The 23752-nt window shown below is 39.2% G+C and overlaps 1 protein-coding gene across 1 annotated transcript in view; it reads right to left on the reverse strand.

Moving 5' to 3' along the window:
- Window positions 1-23461, reverse strand: part of LOC128636439 (gastrula zinc finger protein XlCGF26.1-like) — a 204880-nt gene extending 181419 nt beyond the window's left edge. Inside the window, exon 1 of the mRNA XM_053689453.1 lies at window positions 23389-23461. Within this exon, the coding sequence (XP_053545428.1) occupies window positions 23389-23390 (2 nt within the window). The 5' untranslated portion in view covers window positions 23391-23461. The remainder of the gene's footprint in view (window positions 1-23388) is intronic.
- Window positions 23462-23752: the final 291 nt, after the last annotated feature.

Genomic DNA, 23752 nt, shown 5'->3' on the forward strand with positions numbered 1-23752 from the left:
GTTCCCTCTATCTCACACACACAGCCCCTTCCCAGTACCTTATATACAGATATATAATATTATAGAGAGGTTCCCTCTGTCTCACACACACAGCCTCTCCCCAGTACCTTATATACAGATATATAATATTATAGAAAGGTTACCTCTGTCTCACACACACAGCCCATCCTCAGTACCCGGTTAAAATGTATGCCAGTATGTAAACTAGCCTCAGTTAACATTAAAGGGCAGATTACGAGTAGCGCGTTAACAGTTAAGCGTGAGCGTAAATGGGTTAACGCCGGTGTTTGCGTGCGTCGGTGTAGCGCTTGTATTACAAGTTGAAAGTAAACGCAATCAACTGAGCGCAATGGAAGTTAACGCGTGTTGGGTTAGCGCATCCTCAGAGCTCTGGTTAATTGTTTAGAGAAATAAAGAAGTGTCATAAAACACACATGTCTAAAATGTAAACACATACATACATACCTATCTATCTATCTATCTATATATATAGTCCATCCAATAATGCAGGCACTCAATGGTCTTTAGTAAAATATATAAATTTATTTGATCCATTTAAAAGACATACATGACGTTTCGGTGCATTCTTGCACCTTTATCAAATGCCACCAAAATACATTTACAAAAGATATCTTAAAAACTACTAACAAACTTACTTCTAACGTGCTCTTACATAATCTTTATACTCAGTGAACAGCTATTGCATTGAAGGAGATTATTACTTGCAGGTGGTGGGAACTGCCATGGGGTCAAATGTGGCACTCACTTATGCAAATCTTTATATGGCTTGGTACGAACAGGAGTACATGAAGCCATTTGACATTGTGAATATAAAACACTACACACAGTACATAGATGATGTATTTTTGGTGTGGAGAGGTGGAGAAACAATGTTAGTAAAGTGGTTGTCACATTTGAACTCCATGTCAAGTCCTATTAGGTTTAAGATCGAATTCAGTTTGGAGTCAGTACATTTTTTGGATCTAAATATTTTTAAGATTGATGCATGGGGTGAAGTCCGTTTCGGCACATCTTTGTATACAAAGCCGACGGACCTCTCTATTGGATGCGAGAAGTTTTCACCCCAGGCACCAAAAGAAAGGGATCCTCACCTCACAGCTCATTCGGGTTATCAGAAATAACAGTGAGATACCCATGATGCAGACACAACTTAAAGAGATGGGTGACAAGCTGGTGGAGAGAGGCTATGCCAGGGAGACAGTAAGGAAGATTCAGGAAGAACTATTGGACCCCACTGGGGCTAAAAACAAAGAAAAAGGAGCCGAATTGGGCTCAGGACAGTTAAATATGGTCACAACATATTCACCTACATGTGAACATCTAACTAAGGCTGTACGTAAACATTGGCCAGTGGTTGGGACTGATCCCACGCTCCCATTCGTGAGGACTCCTGCCCCCAGAATAGCATACCGGAGAACAAACAACTTGAGGGACATACTGGTTAAATCGGATCCTGTCAAGCATTACAGGAAGGACACATGGTTGAAGACAATGAAAATGGGCTGCTTCCCATGTGGAAGCTGCGTTACATGTAATGGTATGCTTAGGGGTAGTTCATTTCAGCATCCACATAATAATCACAGGTTCGAAATTAGACATTGATTATCGTGCACTAGCACGTTTGTGATATATATGCTGATCTGTCTGTGCTCCAGAGTTTACATTGGAAAGACGGTAACAACCTTCCGGGAACGTATGGCGAATCACTGGTGTGCCATACGTGAGGCACTCCGTACGGGAGAATCGGAACAACCAGTAGCATGGCACTGTAGCCAGTTTAAACATGCTGTCTCAAGTCTGAAATCCATGCTGATAGATCACATACCCCCTAGGCCTAGGGGAGGCAATCAAGGAAAATGATTGCTTCAGTGTGAGAGTGAATGGATTTACAGATTGGACACTTTAACACCTAAAGGCCTGAATACCTCATTGGATTTCAGCCCCTTCTACTAAGAGGGATAATAAATTAAGCATTATACACTACTTGTATATATCCCTATGGATTGGGATTCTTGTGGACTTCAGTTGTCTATGGGTCTCACTGTGAATATTAGTTTCTACAATAACTCTATGAGGCAAGATGCGTATTAAATTAGTCAAAATGGTAGTTAAAAATCAAAGTTGAAAAAGGCTTGATATAGATTTAGGGCACGAAATTGTATCATAGTATCATATTAGGTAGAACAGACAGCGCAAGTAGAGTTAATACGGGTTAGATATGTATTTGATTAGTCACATAGAATGTTTTTACTTTTATTGTTTAAGTTGATGGGGAACGTTGTTGGGGTACTATTGCAGGTAGGAGCTCAAGATTGTTGCGCAAGTTTTCCGAGTGATCCGGCATCAATATTTAGAGTCTCCAATAATCTGCTGTAGTACAACAACGGCGATCGTATAGTACTTGATACAGGTGAAACAGCTGATATTTCCGCAAATGTATATGGGTTTCCATAACAACGGGGGCACTGTGGAGATGACGTCACGCACAGGGATGCGCTAAGATGACGTCAGACGCACGATCCCACTGGCGGCAATGCAATAGCTGTTCACTGAGTATGAAGATTATATAAGAGCACGTTAGAAGTAAGTTTGTTAGGAGTTTTTAAGATATCTTTTGTAAATGTATTTTGGTGGCATTTGATAAAGGTGCAGGAATGCACCGAAACGTCATGTATGTCTTTTAAATGGATTAAATAAATTTATATATTTTACTAAAAACCATTGCCTGCATTATTGGACGGACTGTGGATTATTGTTTGCAGTGCACCTTGGCAATAATACAAGTGAGATTGTGCTATCCTAGACTTGGAATATTCATTAAAATTATGGTGGAGATAAAAGCATGAGATTAAAATATTTTCATAGGCAATATCTAATTTGCATATCTTTCCCAGAATCCTCTGGTGCTTTGGAAACAGCGTGTATGGAATTTTCTTGGGTAAGGCAAACAGGAATATTTGTCTAGACGTTCTTATTGCCTTTGCAATAATTTCTATTGAGATATATATATATATATATATATATATATATATATACACACACACACAATGTTCAAAAGAGAGCACTCTCACCTCAATTTAAACTGCCAGGGTGCCAACGGTTAGCTATATGAACAGAAGGAGGAACTCACTGGTCTTTGTATAAATGAATTTAATCTCTAAATCGTGACGTTTCGGAGACACACTCCCCTTCCTCAGACCTCTTCGAAATCTCACGATTTAGAGATTAAATTCACTTATTAAAAGACCAGTGAGTGCCTCCTTCTGTATATATAAGTAGAAAGAAAGTTGCTAGCAGCGGTCTTAAAAGCAAACAGTCTTTATTAGAACATCAATAGTAAAAACACTCCAGGAAAAGCCACAAATGCATACACAACATTTAGTCCGCTAACATGTTTCGGCCAGGGGCCGTAATCATAGCTACTGGACTATGCACCTGTGTACCTTAAAAAGCACCAGGATCGCCCTGATAGGGTAAAAAACAAAATTACACATTGTGATGCTGTTTTAACTCTTTGAGTACTTTAACAGAGAAATACTATATTTCAATTAGAAATTTTCTATTACAAAGAACCTGTCACCATTCAATATCTAGTAAAAATATATACAAACATTATGACAGTAAAATAATCTAATGAAAGCTAGTTAGAAGGTCTTAAATGTTACATCGAAGTATGCAAAGAATCGCATATGTGCACACTACGTAGAATAACTAACTACCGGCCAAATTATATAACCATTAGAATACAATACAATATGAAATAATACATATATAAAGTCACTGGAATAGTTTACATGACATTTTGGTGGGCTGTAAATAACAGTTTTATTGTATAGATTTAAGTGGTGGCCAAAAGCGTTATAAAATCATCAAAGATTTAATATGTAATAAATGAATAAATAAATATTTCCTATTCTGCCTCCTGATCATAATCTGTCAAATACTAGATAGGGAACATAATAATATACTAAACTAGAAAGAGAGGGAGCCTAATATTTACAGAACTTACTATAGTGGTTTTGTGGTGTATTGTGTGTTACATAGGCACTGCATAAATTCTTATGGCATATATATTAATACAGTAATGAGAATGGGATTCAAATGACACAAAACGTCCAATGCATTGGCATCTCTAATGTTTTACTCCTTGTGGAAATTGCAATAATGTAGCCAATAAATGCCTAGCCCACAAAGGAAAATGTAGACTAGGGAAAGCTCTATATTGTGTAAAGAGGAATAGCTAAAGGCACAAGGTCACAAAATTGCAGTATTGCAAAATTACTGGATTGTAGGGGATTGAGTCAGGCGCCGCAGAAAAGGGAATGAGGACCTATGGCTCAAAGAATCATTGCCAATAATTAATAAGATCATACTCAGAATTCAGGCCAGTAGGTACACGTGTCTGGAGTCTGAAGATCCTTTGACACGGAGTACGCTCATTTACCGGACTTTGTTTATGTCTACAAGACAACTAACCTTTAATAGGACAGTAACAATGACTTTTACTTTTGGTTTATATATATATATATATATATATATATATATGTTATGGTATAACCCGGATATCGAGGGTTAATACCAGATGAAAGATGCTCTGAATACGGGAATAGCAACACACGAACCCAGTTAATTCACCGAATGGGGAAAAAGGAAATTTATGCTTATCTGATAAATTGATTTCTTCTACTATACGACGAGTCCACGGATTCATCCTTTACTTGTGGGATATTATCCTCCTGCTAACAGGAAGTGGCAAAGAGCACCACAGCAGAGCTGTCTATATAGCTCCTCCCTTGACTCTACCCCCCAGTCATTCGACCGAAGGTACAGGAAGAAAAAGGAGAAACTAAAAGGTGCAGAGGTGACTGAAGTTTTAAACAAAAAATATTATAATATGTCTGAAATTGACAGGGAGGGCCGTGGACTCGTCGTATAGTAGAAGAAATCAATTTATCAGGTAAGCATAAATTTCCTTTTCTTCTACTAGATACAAATCCACGGATTCATCCTTTACTTGTGGGATACAATACCAAAGCTACAGGACACGGATGAACGGGAGGGACAAGACAGATACCTAAACAGAAGGCACCACTGCTTGAAGAACTTTTCTCCCAAAAATAGCCTCAGAAGAAGCAAAGTATCAAATTTGTAAAATTTGTAAAAGGTATGAAGGGAAGACCAAGTCGCAGCCTTACAAATCTGTTCAACAGAAGCATCGTTTTTAAAAGCCCATGTGGAAGCCACCGCTCTAGTAGAATGAGCTGTAATCTTTTCAGGAGGCTGCTGTCCAGCAGTCTCATATGCCAAGTGGATGATGCTTTTCAACCGAAAAGAACGAGAGGTAGCCGTAACTTTTTGACCCCTACGCTTTCCAGAATAGACAACAAATAGAGAAGATGTTTGACGGAAATCCTTGGTCGCTTGCAAGTAAAACTTCAAGGCACGAACCACGTCCAAGTTATGTAACAGACACTCCTTCTTAGAAGAAGGATTAGGACACAGAAGGAACAATTTCCTGATTAATATTCTTATTTGAAACAACCTTAGGAAGAAATCCAGGTTTAGTACGCAAAACCACCTTATCAGAATGGAATATAAGATAAGGCGAGTCGCATTGTAACGCAGATAGCTCAGAAACTCTGCGAGCAGAAGCGATAGCAACTAAAAACAGAACTTTCCAAGATAGAAGCTTAATATCTATGGAATGAATGGGTTCAAATGGAACCCCCTGAAGAACATTAAGAACTAAATTCAAACTCCATGGCAGAGCAACAGGTTTAAACATAGGCTTAATTCTAACCAAAGCCTGACAAAATGACTGAACGTCTGGGACATCTGCCAGACGCTTGTGTAGTAAGATTGACAAAGCAGAAATCTGTCCCTTTAAGGAACTAGCTGATAACCCCTTCTCCAATCCTTCTTGGAGAAAGGACAAAATCCTAGGAATCCTGATCTTACTCCATGAGTAGTCTTTGGATTCGCACCAATAAAGATATTTACGCCATATCTTATGGTAAATTTTCCTAGTGACAGGCTTTCGAGCCTGAATCAAGGTATCAATGACCGACTCAGAGAATCCCCACTTAGATAAAATCAAGCGTTCAATCTCCAGGCAGTCAGTTGCAGAGAAATTAGATTTGGATGTTGGAACGGACCCTGAATGAGAAGGTCCTGTCTCAGTGGCAGTTTCCACAGTGGCAGAGATGACATTTCCACCAGATCTGCATACCAAGTCCTGCGTGGCCACGCAGGCGCTATCAAGATTACCGAAGCCCTCTCCTGTTTGATTCTGGCAATCAGACGAGGTAGGAGAGGAAAAGGAGGAAACACATAAGCCAGGTTGAACGACCAATGTACTGCTAGAGGATCCCTTGATCTGGACCCGTAACAAGGAAGTTTGGCATTCTGATGAGATGCCATCAGATCCAATTCCGGTGTGCCCCATTGATGAATCAATTTTGCAAACACCTCCGGATGGAGCTCCCACTCCCCCGGATGAAAAGTCTGACGACTTAGAAAATCCGCTTCCCAGTTCTCCACTCCTGGGATATATATATTGCAGATAGATGGCAAGAGTGAGTCTCCGCCCATTGAATTATTTTGGAAACCTCCATCATCGCTAGAGAACTCTTTGTTCCCCCTTGATGATTGATATATGCTACAGCCGTGATATTGTCCGACTGGAATTTTATGAATTTGGCTGAAGCCAGCTGAGGCCACGCTTGAAGCGCGTTGAATATCGATCTCAGTTCCAGAATATTTATTAGTAGTAGGGACTCCTCATGAGTCCACACACCCTGAGCCTTCAGGGAATTCCAGACTGCACCCCAGCCCAAGAGGCTGGCGTCCGTCGTCACTATGACCCATGCTGGCCTGCAGAAGCACATTCCCTGGGACAGATGATCCTGTGACAACCACCGATGAAGAGAGTCTCTGGTCTCTAGATCCAGATTTATCCGCGGAGATAAATCCGCGGAGATAAATCCGCATAATCCCCATTCCACTGTCTGAGCATGCACAGCTGCAGTGGTCTGAGATGTAAGCGAGCAAATGGAACTATGTCCATTGCCGCTACCATTAACCCAATGACCTCCATACACTGTGCCACTGATGGCCGAGAAATGGAATGAAGTGCTCGGCAAGTAGTTAAGATTTTTGATTTTCTGACCTCCGTCAGAAACATTTTCTTGTCTACCAAGTCTATCAGAGTTCCTAGGAATGGAACTCTTGTCAAAGGAACTAGTGAACTCTTTTATGTTCACCTTCCACCCGTGAGTTCTTAGAAAAGCCAAAACTATGTCCGTGTGAGATTTGGCTAGATGGTAAGTTGACGCCTGAATCAAAATATCGTCCAGATAGGGCGCTACTGCTATGCCCCGAGGCCTTAGAACCCGCCTGAAGGGACCCTAGCACCTTTGTGAAGATTCTGGGAGCTGTGGCCAACCCGAAAGGAAGGGCCACAAACTGGTAATGTTTGTCCGGGAAGGCGAACCTGAGGAACTAGTGATGATCTTTGAGGATAGGAATGTGAAGATACGCATCCTTCAAATCCACGGTGGTCATATATTGACCCTCCTGGATCATTGGTAAAATTATTCGTATGGTCTCCATCTTGAACGATGGGACTCTGAGAAATTTGTTTAGACTTTTGAGATCTAAAATCGGTCTGAAGGTTCCCTCTTTTTTGGGAACTACGAACAGATTGGAGTAAAACCCCTGCCCTTGTTCTAATTTTGGAACTGGGCAGATTACACCCATGGTATATAGGTCTTTTACACAGCGTAAGAACGCCTCTCTTTTTGTCTGGTCTACAGACAAACGTGAAAGATGAAATCTCCCTCTTGGGAGAGAATCCTTGAATTCTAGACGATATCCCTGGGTCACAATTTCTAATGCCCAGGAATCCTGAACATCTCTTGCCCAAGCCTGAGCGAAGAGAGAAAGTCTGCTCCCTAGTAGATCCGGTCCCGGATCGGGGGCTGCCCCTTCATGCTGTCTTGGTAGCAGCAGTGGGCTTCTTGGCCTGTTTACCCTTATTCCAGGTCTGGTTAGGTCTTCAGACTGATTTGGATTGAGCAAAGTTCCCCTCCTGCTTGGAGGTGGATGAGGAAGTAGAGGGACCGCCTTAAAAGTTTCGAAAGGAACGAAAATTATTCTGTTTGGTCCTCATTTTAACCGTCTTGTCCTGAGGAAGGGCATGACCTTTACCTCCAGTAATGTCAGAAATGATCTCCTTTAGTTCAGGCCCGAATAGGGTCTTACCCTTAAAGGGAATAGCTAAAAGCTTGGATTTAGATGACACATCAGCTGACCAAGACTTAAGCCATAACGCTCTACGCGCTAAAATGGCAAAGCCTGCATTCTTTGCCGCTAATTTAGCCATTTGGAAAGCGGCATCTGTAATAAAAGAATTATCTAGCTTGAGAGCCTTAATTCTATCCAAAATATAATCTAATGGGGTCTCAACCTTAAGAGACTCCTCTAGAGCCTCAAACCAAAAAGCTGCTGCAGTAGTTATTGGAACAATGCACGCTATAGGTTGTAGAAGAAAACCCTGATGAATAAACAATTTCTTTAGAATCCCCTCTAATTTTTTATCCATAGGATCTTTGAAAGCACAACTGTCCTCAATGGGTATAGTTGTACGCTTAGCCAGGGTAGAAATAGCTCCCTCCACCTTAGGGACCGTCTGCCACGAATCCTGAATGGTGTCGGATATGGGAAACATTTTCTTAAAAGTAGGAGGGGGAGAGAATGCCTTGTCTATCCCATTCCTTAGTAACAATGTCCGAAATTCTTTTAGGGACTGGAAAAACATTAGTGTAAGTAGGGACCTCCAGATATGTATCCATTTACACAGTTTCTCTGGTGGAATGACAATAGGGTCACAATCATCCAGAGTCGCTAAGACCTCCCTGAGTAACAAGCGGAGGTGTTCAAGCTTAAACTTAAAGGCTGTCACATCCGAGTTTGTTTGAGGGAACATCTTTCCTGAATCAGAAAGCTCTCCCTCAGACAACAATTCCCCCACCCCCAAATCAGAACACTGTGAGGGTACATCGGAGATGGCCAATAACGCATCAGAGGGCTCAGCATTTACTCTAATACATGACCTGCTGCGCTAACCCTGTAAACCTGGTAGTTTAGATAATAACTCTGTAAGGGTAGTAGACATAACTGTAGCCATATCTTGCAGGGTGAAAGAATTAGACGCACTAGCAGTACTTGGTGTCGCTTGGGCAGGCGTTAAAGGTTGTGACACTTGGGGAGAAGCAGATGGCATAACCTGATTCTCTTCTGACTGAGAATCATCCTGAGACATACTTTTATCAGCTAAAATATGTTCTTTGCAATGTAAGGCCCTTTCAGTACATGACGGACACATTTGAAGTGGGGGTTCCACAATGGCTTCTAAACACATGGAACATTGGCTTTCCTCAATGTCAGACATGTTAACACAGGCTAGTAATGACCACAAACAGGCATGAAAACACTTTATTTAGTGAAAAAAAAAAACAATCTGAAAAAACGGTACTGCGCCTTTAAGAGAAAAAAAGCGTACAAATTTTCCAAAACTGCTTTAAAATTATCAAATTATCTCAATTTTAGTATATATGTGCCTTATCTTGCCAGCTAAGATTGCACCACAAGGAAAGGAATACTTAACCCTTAATGACAAAAACGTTATTCGTTTTATTCAGAAAACGTTATGATTAATCAAAAAACAAACCCTGCACCTCTGCTACCTGCCCTCAGGGGACTGTAAAGCCAGTTTAACACTTCGATTAGGCCCAATCCTTCCTTTGAGGCCAACCGGAGCTGGAGCTTGCTGCTTGCATGGGAAATTCAACTGCGCAACTGAGGCGCGAAAATAGGCCCCGCCCATCTACATCGATGCCTCACAGCCTTGCAAAGAAACCGCTACAAAGCTGTCTAAAACCTAACCATGTGGGTTTCAATATACCCAGGTCTAAAATAAGCCATGTGCACCCTCCATTGCCACAAAAATAAAAAAGTTTGCTTCACACAAAAGAAAAAAACGTTAATAGTCCTCCAAACATAAAATCGTTTGCCCAACAAACATTATGCCATCAGTGTCAACCATTTTTTCAGCCCAACATACAGGTCCCAGTAATACCCTTCTCTTTCATATTAGGATTACTGCTTACCCCTTCCCTTATAGGAATTCTGTCAGCCAATTCTGAAATAACACAGTCTCTCCAGAAAAAAATGGCTGAACATACCTCAATGCTCGTAGCATGAAAAACGTTCCTCACACTGAAGTTTAAGTACTCCTAAACCATTCTGTGGGAACTTTTCTGGATCCTAGTGACAACTGCTAAGATCGTTAGTCTCCAGGCAGAAATCTTCATCCATCTGCTGCCTGGGGAAAAATAGCGCTAACCGGTACCATTTAAAATAAAAAGTCTTGCTTGAAGAAAATAAAAAAACTATCATTTTATCACCTCTTTCACTTTACCCTTCCTATTACTTAGTGTAGGCAAAGAGAATGACTGGGGGGGTGGAGTCAAGGGAGGAGCTATATAGACAGCTCAGCTGTGGTGCTCTTTGCCACTTCCTGTTAGCAGGAGGATAATATCCCACAAGGATGAATCCGTGGACGCGTCATATCTAGTACAAGAAATACACGCAATCCTTCTCTCCTGGAACAGGCAAAAGAATAATTCAAAGTAGCAATTCCCCCCAAACACGAGACCAAGCTCCGGTCTTGAGGGTAAAACAGGAATCTCTTTTATTGAGGGCTACATACCCGGTATTTATGGAGGTCTCCGACCTGGTGGACACTCCCCTAGAGGACCAGATGGGAGATTGGGACAAGTATAGTACATTAGCCAATCACAGTGACTCAGGCATAAACGCTCCCCTTGGTACCAGTAAACCCCTCCTCTCTATCCTGGAGATAATTGGGAAGAAATCCAATTACCTCCATGGATAGAGGAAAGACGCCCTTTTACAGGATACAATAAAAATACATTACGTAAACAAATAAACAATCAAACACAAGAAAACAATGGATTCCTTCCTGGCACCTAGCAGTCTGGACTCTGGAGGTGATTAAACAAGGTGAAAGCGTATCACCTAAACAATAGCTGATGCCAGGAAACCTGTCTCAGAAAATACAGTTTCTCAAAACTGAACAAGGAGAGAGTTAACCCCTTTAGTACTGTTGGATTCACACCCTGTACCTATAATGGGCACAGGGTGACTTAAACATAATGCCCGAATCCATAATCCGTAGGGAGGTTGACAGTTTCAGCGGTGTTCGGGAGATTAAAAAAATAATACGAACGTGGAAGTACGGACAGGAAATCATACGAATCCACACAAATTAACCAGGAGAGCCACATAGTCCCAGGACAGAGGGGTCTGTCACAATATATATATATATATATATATATATATATATATATACACACACACACATATATATATATATATATATATATATATATATATATATATATATATATATATATATACACATATTCTGCTATGTGAAAACATTGGAATGTGAAATATTAATATTTTCATGTCGGGTTAGCGCAATTAAAGGGACACTCAAGTCAAAATTAAACTTCATGATTCAGATAGAGCAGCAATTTTAAACAACTTTCCAATTTACTTCCATTAACAAAATGTGCACAGTCTTTTTATATTTACACTTTTTGAGTCACCAACTCCTACTGAGCATGTGCAAGAATTCACAGCATATACGTATATGCATTTGTGATTGGCTGATGGCTGTCACATGGTACGTGTATGCATTTGTGATTGGCTGATGGCTGTCACATGATACAGGAGGAGTGGAAATAAACATAACTTTGCAATTTATTTAACAAAAATCTACTACTCATTTGAAGTTCAGACTATGTGCTATTGCATTGTCTTCTTCTCATCCATTTGTTGATTATGCAAATCTACAGTGTTTACTGGTCCTTTAAGTATATGCGACTGGGTTTACACGCCAATAGGGTGTTAAGAGATGTTTTACGACTTTTCTGGCTCCATTGACTTCCATGGTGGAATTTGTTATCGCACGCATGCACAATTTTCTAACATCAGATTATTACACGCATTAGGTTAGCGCGCAAGTGAAAACAGTTTACTCTCAACTTGTTATATGAGCGCTACCCGACGCACACACAAAGCTTACTTATAGCTGAAGCGTTAAATACCGCTTCACTTGTTATCTGGCCCTAAATATTTTTGCTAAAATTATCATTTAATAAATTTATGTTAAATTATGCAATTCATTTGTGATTGTATTCACCGTTGATATAATCAACTGCTGAAGAGGATGTAATGGACTACATCTCACATAATGCTCTTGCAGCCATAATGCTGGCAAAGATTCATGGAAGATGTAATCCACAACATCTGGAGGGCTAAAAGGTACCACACCGCTGTATGGTATATATATATATATATATATTTATATTTATTATCAGCTGGGCCTACATGCGTTTCTGCTAGTCTTATCTGGAATCATGGAACCCTCAGAAACAGCGCTCTCGCTTCCCACATTTTCCCCACACCATTTTCCACTTGCCTTGTAATGGGGCTAAGAACCGTTGATGCAGGGTCACTTGTACAGATTGGTTGGATGTCTGTAACTTGTAAAGGACTATTTATTATATGGCATCTTGTTTTGTTCTGCGTTCTAGTGTTATAAGTCTTCACTGTCTGTAATTCCACGGACGGCTCTTCAGAACGTTCTGCTATGGGACTGGTCCAGGTTCCTATAGACCGTGTTGTAATTAGACCTTGTGTACTAGTGTGTATACTTTTGCGTGACCATTCCCTTTTCTTTTTGGGTGGAGGTTGAACGCTTTCTGTAGATCGTGGTTCATTTGTATTTGAAATGTCTGGATTTGTTGAGGGACAGTCAAACAGGGTTGGTATTGCGTTTTTTTTTTAGGTATTTGAGTACCCCAATAGTTTCATAATCACTTTCCCTGAAATGCCTGGAGCACATTCGGAATATACAGTTTCTCTTTGTTTCGATTATTCTTTCAACCAGATGATCTATGTCCGCCACAGCTTGTCCAGAGCTCGTTATCCAGGCCCTTATTCTGTTAGGCGATGTTGGAAAGCAATGCAGAGAGGTATCACTTGTTTTTTTTCCTTTAATTGGTTTTGTAGGGCAACCAATTACAAAACAACGTGGCATCTTTGAAGAGTAGACAACAAGAATGTGATAACTATAAAAAGTACATAAAAAGAATCAAAGAACCATGAGAAACATTGTGCACATTTACTTTCAATAATATGTCTTTGTTCCGCTTGAAATAAATCACGTTTTTTCACCAAGGTAAACATCCACTGTATCTGTTTAAAGAAAAAAAAGAAAGAAATATTTATAAATATATATACACACATATATATGTATGTGTGTAAATATATAATATATATGTGTGTAAATATATAATATATATGTGTGTAAATATATAATATATATGTGTGTAAATATATAATATATATGTGTGTAAATATATAATATATATTTACACACATACATATATATATTTACACACATACATATATATATTTACACACATACATATATATATATATATATATATATATATATATATATATATATATATATATATATATATATATATATATATATATATATTAATGATGCACCGAAATGGAAATTCTGGACCGAAACCGAATCCGAAAATCCGGGATGCACTTGGCCGAAAACTGAAACTGATACCGAAAATGTATTTTTTCAAATTAATTTAAAAAAATTTTTTTTGCATAATTAGAGCCTATAAAAAAAGCCCACCTTTTTATTGAAAGTAACACACTAAAATTGGACAAAAATATCTTAAAACAATAATATGCTACACAATAATTTTACCAAGAAAAAAAAAACATGCAAAAAATAATGCCCTGTTTGGCCAAAATGTTTCTGCGACCAAAATTTTGGTGTATCCCTACTTAAAACAATTATAAATATCAATATACTGTATTATTCTTCATTTAGTTCTATGTAACAGAATCATATTTAACAGTTTTTTTTTAACAATTATCCAAATAAAGTATAGTCCTAGAAAACTCATTATATGCAGAACAGTAAGTCAAGTAATACACTTAAACAGCAGCTCTAGGCTAGCATCAAATTTGAAACATGCAACATAAATTTTTTTTTTTTTTTTTTTTTAATTTCTTTTATTGGATATCCAATACATAACAAAGTATACTTATACAAACAATGGTCAGCACAAACATAAATGTTGAAATTTTGATGTGAAAATTCTACATTGTAATGACTCATTTAACAAGAAGAAGCAACACAATAATTTTACCGAAAATAACAGGCAAAAAACCCGAAAACCGAAATAGACAAAAATGCAATTTTCGGCCGAAACTTTCTGCGGCCGAAATTTCGGTGCATCCCTAATATATATATATATATATATATATATATATATATATATATATATATATATATATGTGCGTGTACATGTGTGTGTGTGTGTGTGTGTGTGTGTGTGTGTGTATATATATATATGTATATATATTTATTTATTTTTTGTATGTATGTACTATTGTTATATTATAGAGAGGTTCCCTCTGTCTCTCACACCCACACGCAGCCCCCTCACCAGTACCTTATACACAGATATATAATATTATAGAGAGGTTCCCTCTGTCTCACACACACACAGCCCTCTCCCCAGTACCTTATATACAGATATATAATATTATAGAGTAGGGCTGCAACTAACGATTATTTTCATAATCGATTAATCGGCCGATTTTTTCGATTAATCGGATAAAAAGAGAATCAATAATAGTTTTCTATGTTTTAAATTAAAATCCACATAATGAGTGTTACAAATATAAACTTCAGACTAAAACTTTATATTAACACAACTGTTTCTTCAATTTTTAAGCAGCAGAGCACAGTTTTATAATTAAACAAAACAAAACCACAAACTGTTTGAAAAGTGGTAGAACTAGAAAGAGTTAGACTATCACTGTTAAAGGACCAGTCAACGCAGTAGATTTGCATAATCAACAAATGCAAGATAACAAGACAATGCAATAGCACTTAGTCTGAACTTCAAATGAGTAGTAGATTTTTTTTCTGACAATTTTAAAAGTTATGTCTTTTTCCACTTCCCCTGTACCATGTGACTGCCATCAGCCATTCACAAATGCATACACACTTATTCTTGCACATGCTCAGTAGGAGCTGGTGACTCAAAAAGTGTAAATATAAAAAGACTTTGCACATTGTTTAAAATAGCATGCTCTATATGAATAATGTAAGTTTAATTTTGATTGAGTGTCCCTTTAATAGCATTCTTTTATTCACTCTTTCAGAAACTTTGCATTGAAATGCAAAAATCTCAACATGTCCACATGCTTCTGGCTAAGGCTGGTTCTCTGTTTGCAGCTATATTTCCTGCAGCAGAGAAGAGGCACTCAGATGGTCTTGAGGGTTTTGCCAATTTCACCAAAGTGGGATATTTATCTTTGTTAGCTCTTCACCAATGCTAAGTGTTTTCTACCTTGGCAAGGGGCCTCTTAATAAAGTAACCCTTGACTTCATTCTAACATAAAAATATCTTGAATATCTATATGCAATGGTAAATAACCAGCTATAAGGTTAGGGGAAATATCTAGTCCGCTCTAAAAATAACGAATATATACTTATAAAGGTTGAATCTGGTACATATCACAATTTATTAAAAATATAAAAAATCAAAAGCACTGACTGTATATCAATAACAGGACAAAGCCTTACACATTAATTTATACAGTACATATAATCAGCAATAGCAAGCGATCCGCTAATAATTGTGCAAACAGATAATAGTGCACATCAATTTAAATAACTCCCATCAATCTAGGGGCAAGGTGTAAACAACAAGCTTGGCACTATATCATGAAAAGCATAGTTCCAAATCACCAAATTTAATATAAATAATCCAAATGATGACTATTATATCTGGGTTGCACATAAGCCTGTCAGGGTTTTTTTCCCTGTTGCGTTTGCCATGTGCTACTGGCAGCCATTTTACTCACCTCTCTTCCTGACTATGGTGCATTGTGGGGGATGCTGCTCAATTCCTGCACTTTCTTTTAAGGCCAGACTGGTGTGTATCATCCATGTGAGACAGGATGCTTATTATTTTAAGGGCCTCTGTTCAGTATGCTTTGCCTTTGCGTTGTCTCAGACTTGTTTGCGAGAGTTCCTGTGTACCCCAAGGCAGAACACTGTGCGATGTGCGATCTCATCGCAGAATCTGTAGTGTGTCTGCAGAAAGACCGGACGTGACAGTAAAAAAAAAATTGCCTGCACTTTTCATTTTTACCTGCAGGTGTCACTGTCCCGTTCTATCTCTGTCTAAATATTTACTAGGTTGCTCTGTTTTCAATTTCCTCTCTCTTCCTGAACTCAAATGCGGAGGGTAACAGATTGCAGAATTGGTAAGTCAGGGCCAGACATTATACATCCAAGTTTTCTGTGTGCTAAAGTTGTAAGTGAATTGGTAAACTTATTGGAAGTGTGTGTATATATTATTTTAATAATAAATATGCAGTTTTTCATATTGCTCTCCCAACCCATGCTGCTTGCTAAGAGATGATCCTCAACCCTGACTTCCCACTCCCTTCTCTGTCTGCGCACCTTCATGCCTCAATTTGGATTATTTGCCTGCCACAATCGCTAGCACAATAGCAGGACCTGAAGCAACTCTACTTGTTTCACTAGATGAAGACTCCATATATCCATCCTCCATTCCATTTAAACAGCAGTATATCGGTGCCAAACAGAACACTGTGTGTGGAGCAGCTCCATATAAAGAAGACCGGCAATGCGTGTTCTACGCAGCAGCTGCCTATGACCCAAACTCAGAGTAGATGAAGAATATATCGTAGGCTCCTTGACACGCTACAGTGTAGTAGCGTTCAGTTGCAATGTTTTCCCTCAATTTGAATTATTTGCCTGCCCACACAAATTTACTGTGAATCGCTAGCCGGACCTGAAGCAACACTACTTGTTTCACTAGATGAAGACACTGCTTCACATTCCGTGGGCTTCTTACACAGACCTGCCCCTGCATTAGTGCAGGGGCAGGTCTGGAGGATGGACTGGGGTTACATACATATGCAGTAAAATACTTGGTCTGATTCAAGTATACATGCTGTTTGAGTTAATAAAGGTTGCACTGTTTGGACCTATTGTTGTCTTTTCTAATAACTATCTAAGTTTTGCTGGAGTGCAATGTGGATTTGCATATGGCTTATGATTGGAGGGTGGGCGTGCTAGCCTCAAGCACAGCTCAGCCCTTTTCTTGGGGAATGCCAGCACCATCCAGAATATTTCAGGAGAAGGAAATAAAAAAGTAAAATGTACTAAAAGCATTGTTTTTCAAAATTCCTATACATATCTCATTTAGTTAATTAGGGAATTTATTACTGGTATATGATCCATGATTTTAGTGTACACTGGCCCTTTAAAAAATGATTCTAGGAGCCAACCAATATACTTAGGAGCCAGATTTAGTTTTTTAATAAATGTGTTTATATGTATATATATATGTGTATACATGTGTGAGAATATATATATATATATATATATATATACGGTCACATAGTAATCATAATAAAATCAGTATGGTGGGGTATATGTGCAGTGAAAGTATGTTTATATAATATATTGCAGGGGGTATGCATGAAGAGACCAGGGTGATATTGATATGAAGGGGGGGGGGTATGCATGAAGAGACCATGATAATATTGAATGCAAAGGGTTGTATGCATGAAGAGAGTAGACCAGGGTGATATTGATATGCAGGGGGGTATGCATGAAGAGACCAGGGTGATATTGATATGCAGTGGGGTATGCATGAAGAGACCAGGGTGATATTGATATGCAGGGGGGTATGCATGAAGAGACCAGGGTGATATTGATATGCAGGGGGGTATGCATGAAGAGACCAGGGTGATATTGATATGCAGGGGGTATGCATGAAGAGACCATGGTGAAGTGATTTCTATTTTAAAATGACCTGCAGAAAATTTTTAACAAAAAAAATCTCATCGCAGAAAGTGAAAAAAAGTTCTGCTTCTGGGCCTGTGTATTACCTGGCTGACTGACGTCCTTCCTGGTTCCTGATCCCTGGCTTGTTCCTGACTCTGCTGTTTTCCTTGTTCCTGATTCCGGCTTGTCTGACTATTCGCTTTGGCTCCTGACTCGGCTCGTCTGACTACCAGCTCTGGTTTTGATTCCTGGCTTGTTATTTGACTTGTGGACTTTTTATTATTTTTTGCTATTAATAAAGGTGTGATTATTTTTGCACTTCTCGTCTCAGTCTGATTCCTGGCACCCTGACAAAGCCAGGGGTAGTTGTAAACTTATACTATCCTGAAAAAGTGAAAAGTAGACGTCTGTAGACGTCCTTTAGGCTAAGGACATAACAATAAAACACAATACCATGTGCAGGAGCTCATTGGAGTGAAGCAGCTGGTGTTGTGCACAGACCAACTAATTGCAAACCAACTAATCGATTATGAGATTCGTTGACAACTATTTTCATAATCGATTATTATCGATTATGCCGATTAGTTGTTGCAGCTCTATTATAGAGAGGTTCCCTCTGTCTCACACACACAGCCCCTCCCCAGTACCTTATATACAGATATATAATATTATAGAAAGATTCCCTCTGTCTCACACACACAGCCCCTCCCCAGTACCTTACATACACAGATATATAATATTATAGAGGTTCCCTCTATCTCACACACACACAGCCCCTCCCCAGTATATTATATACAGATATATAATATTATAGAGAGGTTCCCTCTCTCTCACACACACACAGCCCCCTCCCCAGTGACTTACATACAGATATATAATATTATAGAGAGGTTCCCTCTATCTCTCACACACACAGCCCCTCCACAGTACCTTATATACAGATATAATATTATAGAGAGATTCCCTGTTTCTCACACACACACAGCCCCTCCCCAGTACCTTATATACAGATATATAATATTATAGAGAGATTCCCTCTGTATCTCACACACAGCCCCTCCCCAGTACCTTATATACAGATATATAATATTATAGAGAGGTTCCCTCTGTCTCATACACACACAGCCCCTCCCCAGTGCCTTATATACAGATATATAATATTATAGAGAGGTTCCCTCTGTCTCACACACACACAGCCCCTCACCAGTACCTTATATACAGATATATAATATTATAGAGAGGTTCCCTCTATCTCTCACACACACAGTCCCTCCCCAGTACCTTATATACAGATATAAAATATTATAGAGAACGTCCCTCTGTCTCACACACACACAGCCCTTCCCCAGTACATTATATACATATATATATAATATTATAGAGAGGTTCCCTCTGTCTCTCTCACACACAGCCCCTCTCCAGTACCTTATATACAGATAAATAATATTATAGAGAGGTTCCCTCTGTCTCACACACACACAGCCCCTCCCCAGTAACTTAAAGGGACAGTTTACTCAAAATTTTTCTCCCCTTTAATTTGTTCCCAATGATCCACTTTACCTGCTGGAGTGTATTAAATTGTTTACAAGTAGCTCCTTTACCCTTATATTGGCATTTGAAATTGTTAATTTAGCATGTGGTATCCCCACCTATTCTGAAAGTTTGTGGCCGCGCGTACCAGCTATAGATAAGCTTTGTAAACACAGCCAGCAGAAGAAATTACACTCCCAGTGTGATAAAGCAGAGATAAGGTTGGAAAATGTTGATTTTCCATTGTTCTCTCAAAGTATTGGTGATTGTTTTAAGGACAGATATAAGATAAAGAAGCATGTATATGTGCACAATGTGATACAGTAATGAGATCTGATTATACCTACAAGCTCAACCTATTTTATTAGGCTGTGGCTTCAAAACACAAAATCCGAGCTTTAATATACAGAAATAAACCTTAAAAAGCAAATTTTCATACATTTTTTACTCTGCAGTTGGTAAAAAAAGCAATTGTAAACACATTAAGGGAAAAACTATTTTACAGTATACTGTCCCTTTAAATACAAATATATAATATTATAGAGAGGTTCCCTCTGTCTCACACAGCCCCTCCCCGGTACCTTATATACAGATATATAATATTATAGAGAGGTTCCCTCTGTCTCACACACACACAGACACAGCCCCCTCCCTAGTACCTTATATACAGATATATAATATTATAAAGAGGTTCCCTCTGTCTCACACACAGAGACACAGCCCCTTCCCCAGTACCTTATATACAGATATATAATATTATAGAGAGGTTCCCACTGTCTCATACACACACAGCCCCTCCCCAGTACCTTATATACAGATATATAATATTATAGAGGTTCCCACTGTCTCATACACACACAGCCCCTCCCCAGTGCCTTATATACAGATATATAATATTATAGAGAGCTTCCCTGTCACACACGCACAGTACCTTCCCAGTACCTTATATACAGATATATAATATTATAGAGAGGTTCCCTCTGTCTCACACACACACACAGCCCCTCACCAGTACCTTATATACAGATATATAATATTACAGAGATGTTCCCTTTGACAGACACACACACCCTCCCCAATGTTTTATACACAGACACATAACTCATATACAGTTACTTACATAAAACCCCCAGTACTGAGTCAGTAGTAGCTTCTACTGTACTACTTATGATCATCACTGTACAAACAGGAAGCGGCATCTTAGTTACCCGCCCAGTTACTTCCTGTAGTTAGAGTAATCGTGTTGTGTGGTCACGGGGTCATGTGACATCAGCGGCCCTGCTGCTGAAAGGGAACTAGCTGCTACTCCATCAGGAATCATAAGGGAGACGGGAGATATTGACTCAGCAGCACCTGTATAGTAATGTAATTACATAATGCACAGACTGTGTGAGATGGTGTGAGACACATGGTACCTGTCTGTAATCTTATATGTTCATCCTTATAATATTATGTACCTCTATATAAGGTACTGACTGTAGAGTGACCTGTGTGTGTGTACTGTGTGAGACAGTGGGAACCTCTCTATAATAGTATATATCTGTATATAAAATACTGGTGATGGGCTCTGTGTGTGTGAGACAGAGGGAACCTCTCTATAATAGTATATCTCTGTATATAAGGTACTGGGGAGGGGCTGTGTGTGTGTGTGAGACAGAGGGAACCTCTATATAATATTTATCTGTATATATGGTACTGTGGAGGGGCTTTGTGTGTGAGACAGAGGGAACCTCTCTATAATAATTTATATCAGAATATAAGTTACTGTGGAGGGGCTTTGTGTGTGTGACAGAAGGAACCTCTCTTTAAAATTATATATCTGTATATAAGGTACTGGGGAGGGGCTATTTCAAAATGACCTGCAGAAAATTTTTAACAAAAAAAATCTCATTGCAGAAAGTGAAAAAAAGTTCTGCTTCTGGGCCTGTGTATTACCTGGCTGCCTGACGTCCTTCCTGGTTCCTGATCCCTGGCTTGTTCCTGACTCTGCTGTTTTCCTTGTTCCTGATTCCGGCTTGTCTGACTATTCACTTTGGCTCCTGACTCGGCTCGTCTGACTACCAGCTCTGGTTTTGATTCCTGGCTTGTTATTTGACTTATGGACTTTTTATTATTTTTTGCTATCAATAAAGGTGTGATTATTTTTGCACTTCTCGTCTCAGTCTGATTCCTGGCACCCTGACAAAGCCAGGGGTAGTTGTAAACGTATACTTTCCTGAAAAAGTGAAAAGTAGACGTCTGTAGACGTCCTTTAGGCTAAGGACATAACAATAAAACACAATACCATGTGCAGGAGCTCATTGGAGTGAAGCAGCTGGTGTTGTGCACAGACCAACTAATTGCAAACCAACTAATCGATTATGAGATTCGTTGACAACTATTTTCATAATCGATTATGCCGATTAGTTGTTGCAGCTCTATTATAGAGAGGTTCCCTCTGTCTCACACACACAGCCCCTCCCCAGTACCTTATATACAGATATATAATATTATAGAGGTTCCTTCTATCTCTCACACACACAGCCCCTCCCCAGTATATTATATACAGATATATAATATTATAGAGAGGTTCCCTCTCTCTCACACACACACAGCCCCTCCCCAGTACCTTATATACAGATATATAATATTATAGAGAGATTCCCTCTGTATCTCACACAAGCCCCTCCCTAGTACCTTATATACAGATATATAATATTATAGAGAGGTTCCCTCTGTCTCATACACACACAGCCCCTCCCCAGTGCCTTATATACAGATATATAATATTATAGAGAGGTTCCCTCTGTCTCACACACACACAGCCCCTCACCAGTACCTTATATACAGATATATAATATTATAGAGAGGTTCCCTCTGTCTCTCACACACACAGCCCCTCCCCAGCACCTTATATACAGATATAAAATATTATAGAGAGCGTCCCTCTGTCTCACACACACACAGCCCCTCCCCAGTACATTATATACATATATATATATATAATATTATAGAGAGGTTCCCTCTGTCTCACACACACACAGCCCCTCACCAGTACCTTATATACAGATATATAATATTATAGAGAGGTTCCCTCTGTCTCTCACACACACTGCCCCTCTCCAGTACCTTATATACAGATAAATAATATTATAGAGAGGTTCCCTCTGTCTCACACACACACACACAGCCCCTCCCCAGAACATTATATATATATATATATATATATATATATATATATATATATATATAATATTATAGAGAGGTTCCCTCTGTCTCACACACACACAGCCCCTCCCCAGTAACTTAAAAACAAATATATAATATTATAGAGAGGTTCCCTCTGTCTCACACAGCCCCTCCCCGGTACCTTATATACAGATATATAATATTATAGAGAGGTTCCCTCTGTCTCACACACACAGACACAGCCCCATCCCTAGTACATTATATACAGATATATAATATTATAGAGAGGTTCCCACTGTCTCATACACACACAGCCCCTCCCCAGTACCTTATATACAGATATATAATATTATAGAGGTTCCCACTGTCTCATACACACACAGCCCCTCCCCAGTGCCTTATATACAGATATATAATATTATAGAGAGCTTCCCTCTGTCACACACGCACAGTACCTTCCCAGTACCTTATATACAGATATATAATATTATAGAGAGGTTCCCTCTGTCTCACACACACACAGCCCCTCACCAGTACCTTATATACAGATATATAATATTACAGAGATGTTCCCTTTGACAGACACACACACACTCCCAATGTTTTATACACAGACACATAACTAATATACAGTTACTTACATAAAACCCCCAGTACTGAGTCAGTAGTATTAGCTTCTACTGTACTACTTATGATCATCACTGTACAAACAGGAAGCGGCATCTTAGTTACCCGCCCAGTTACTTCCTGTAGTTAGAGTAATCGTGTCGTATGGTCACGGGGTCATGTGACGTCAGCGGCCCTGCTGCTGAAAGGGAACTAGCTGCTACTCCATCAGGAATCATAAGGGAGACGGGAGATATTGACTCAGCAGCACCTGTATAGTAATGTAATTACATAATGCACAGACTGTGTGAGGTGGTGTGAGACACATGGTACCTGTCTGTAATCTTATATGTTCATCCTTATAATATTATGTACCTCTATATAAGGTACTGACTGTAG

This window comes from Bombina bombina, chromosome 7, assembly GCF_027579735.1.
Source record: "Bombina bombina isolate aBomBom1 chromosome 7, aBomBom1.pri, whole genome shotgun sequence".
In the NCBI taxonomy this organism is placed as follows: Eukaryota; Metazoa; Chordata; class Amphibia; order Anura; family Bombinatoridae; genus Bombina; species Bombina bombina.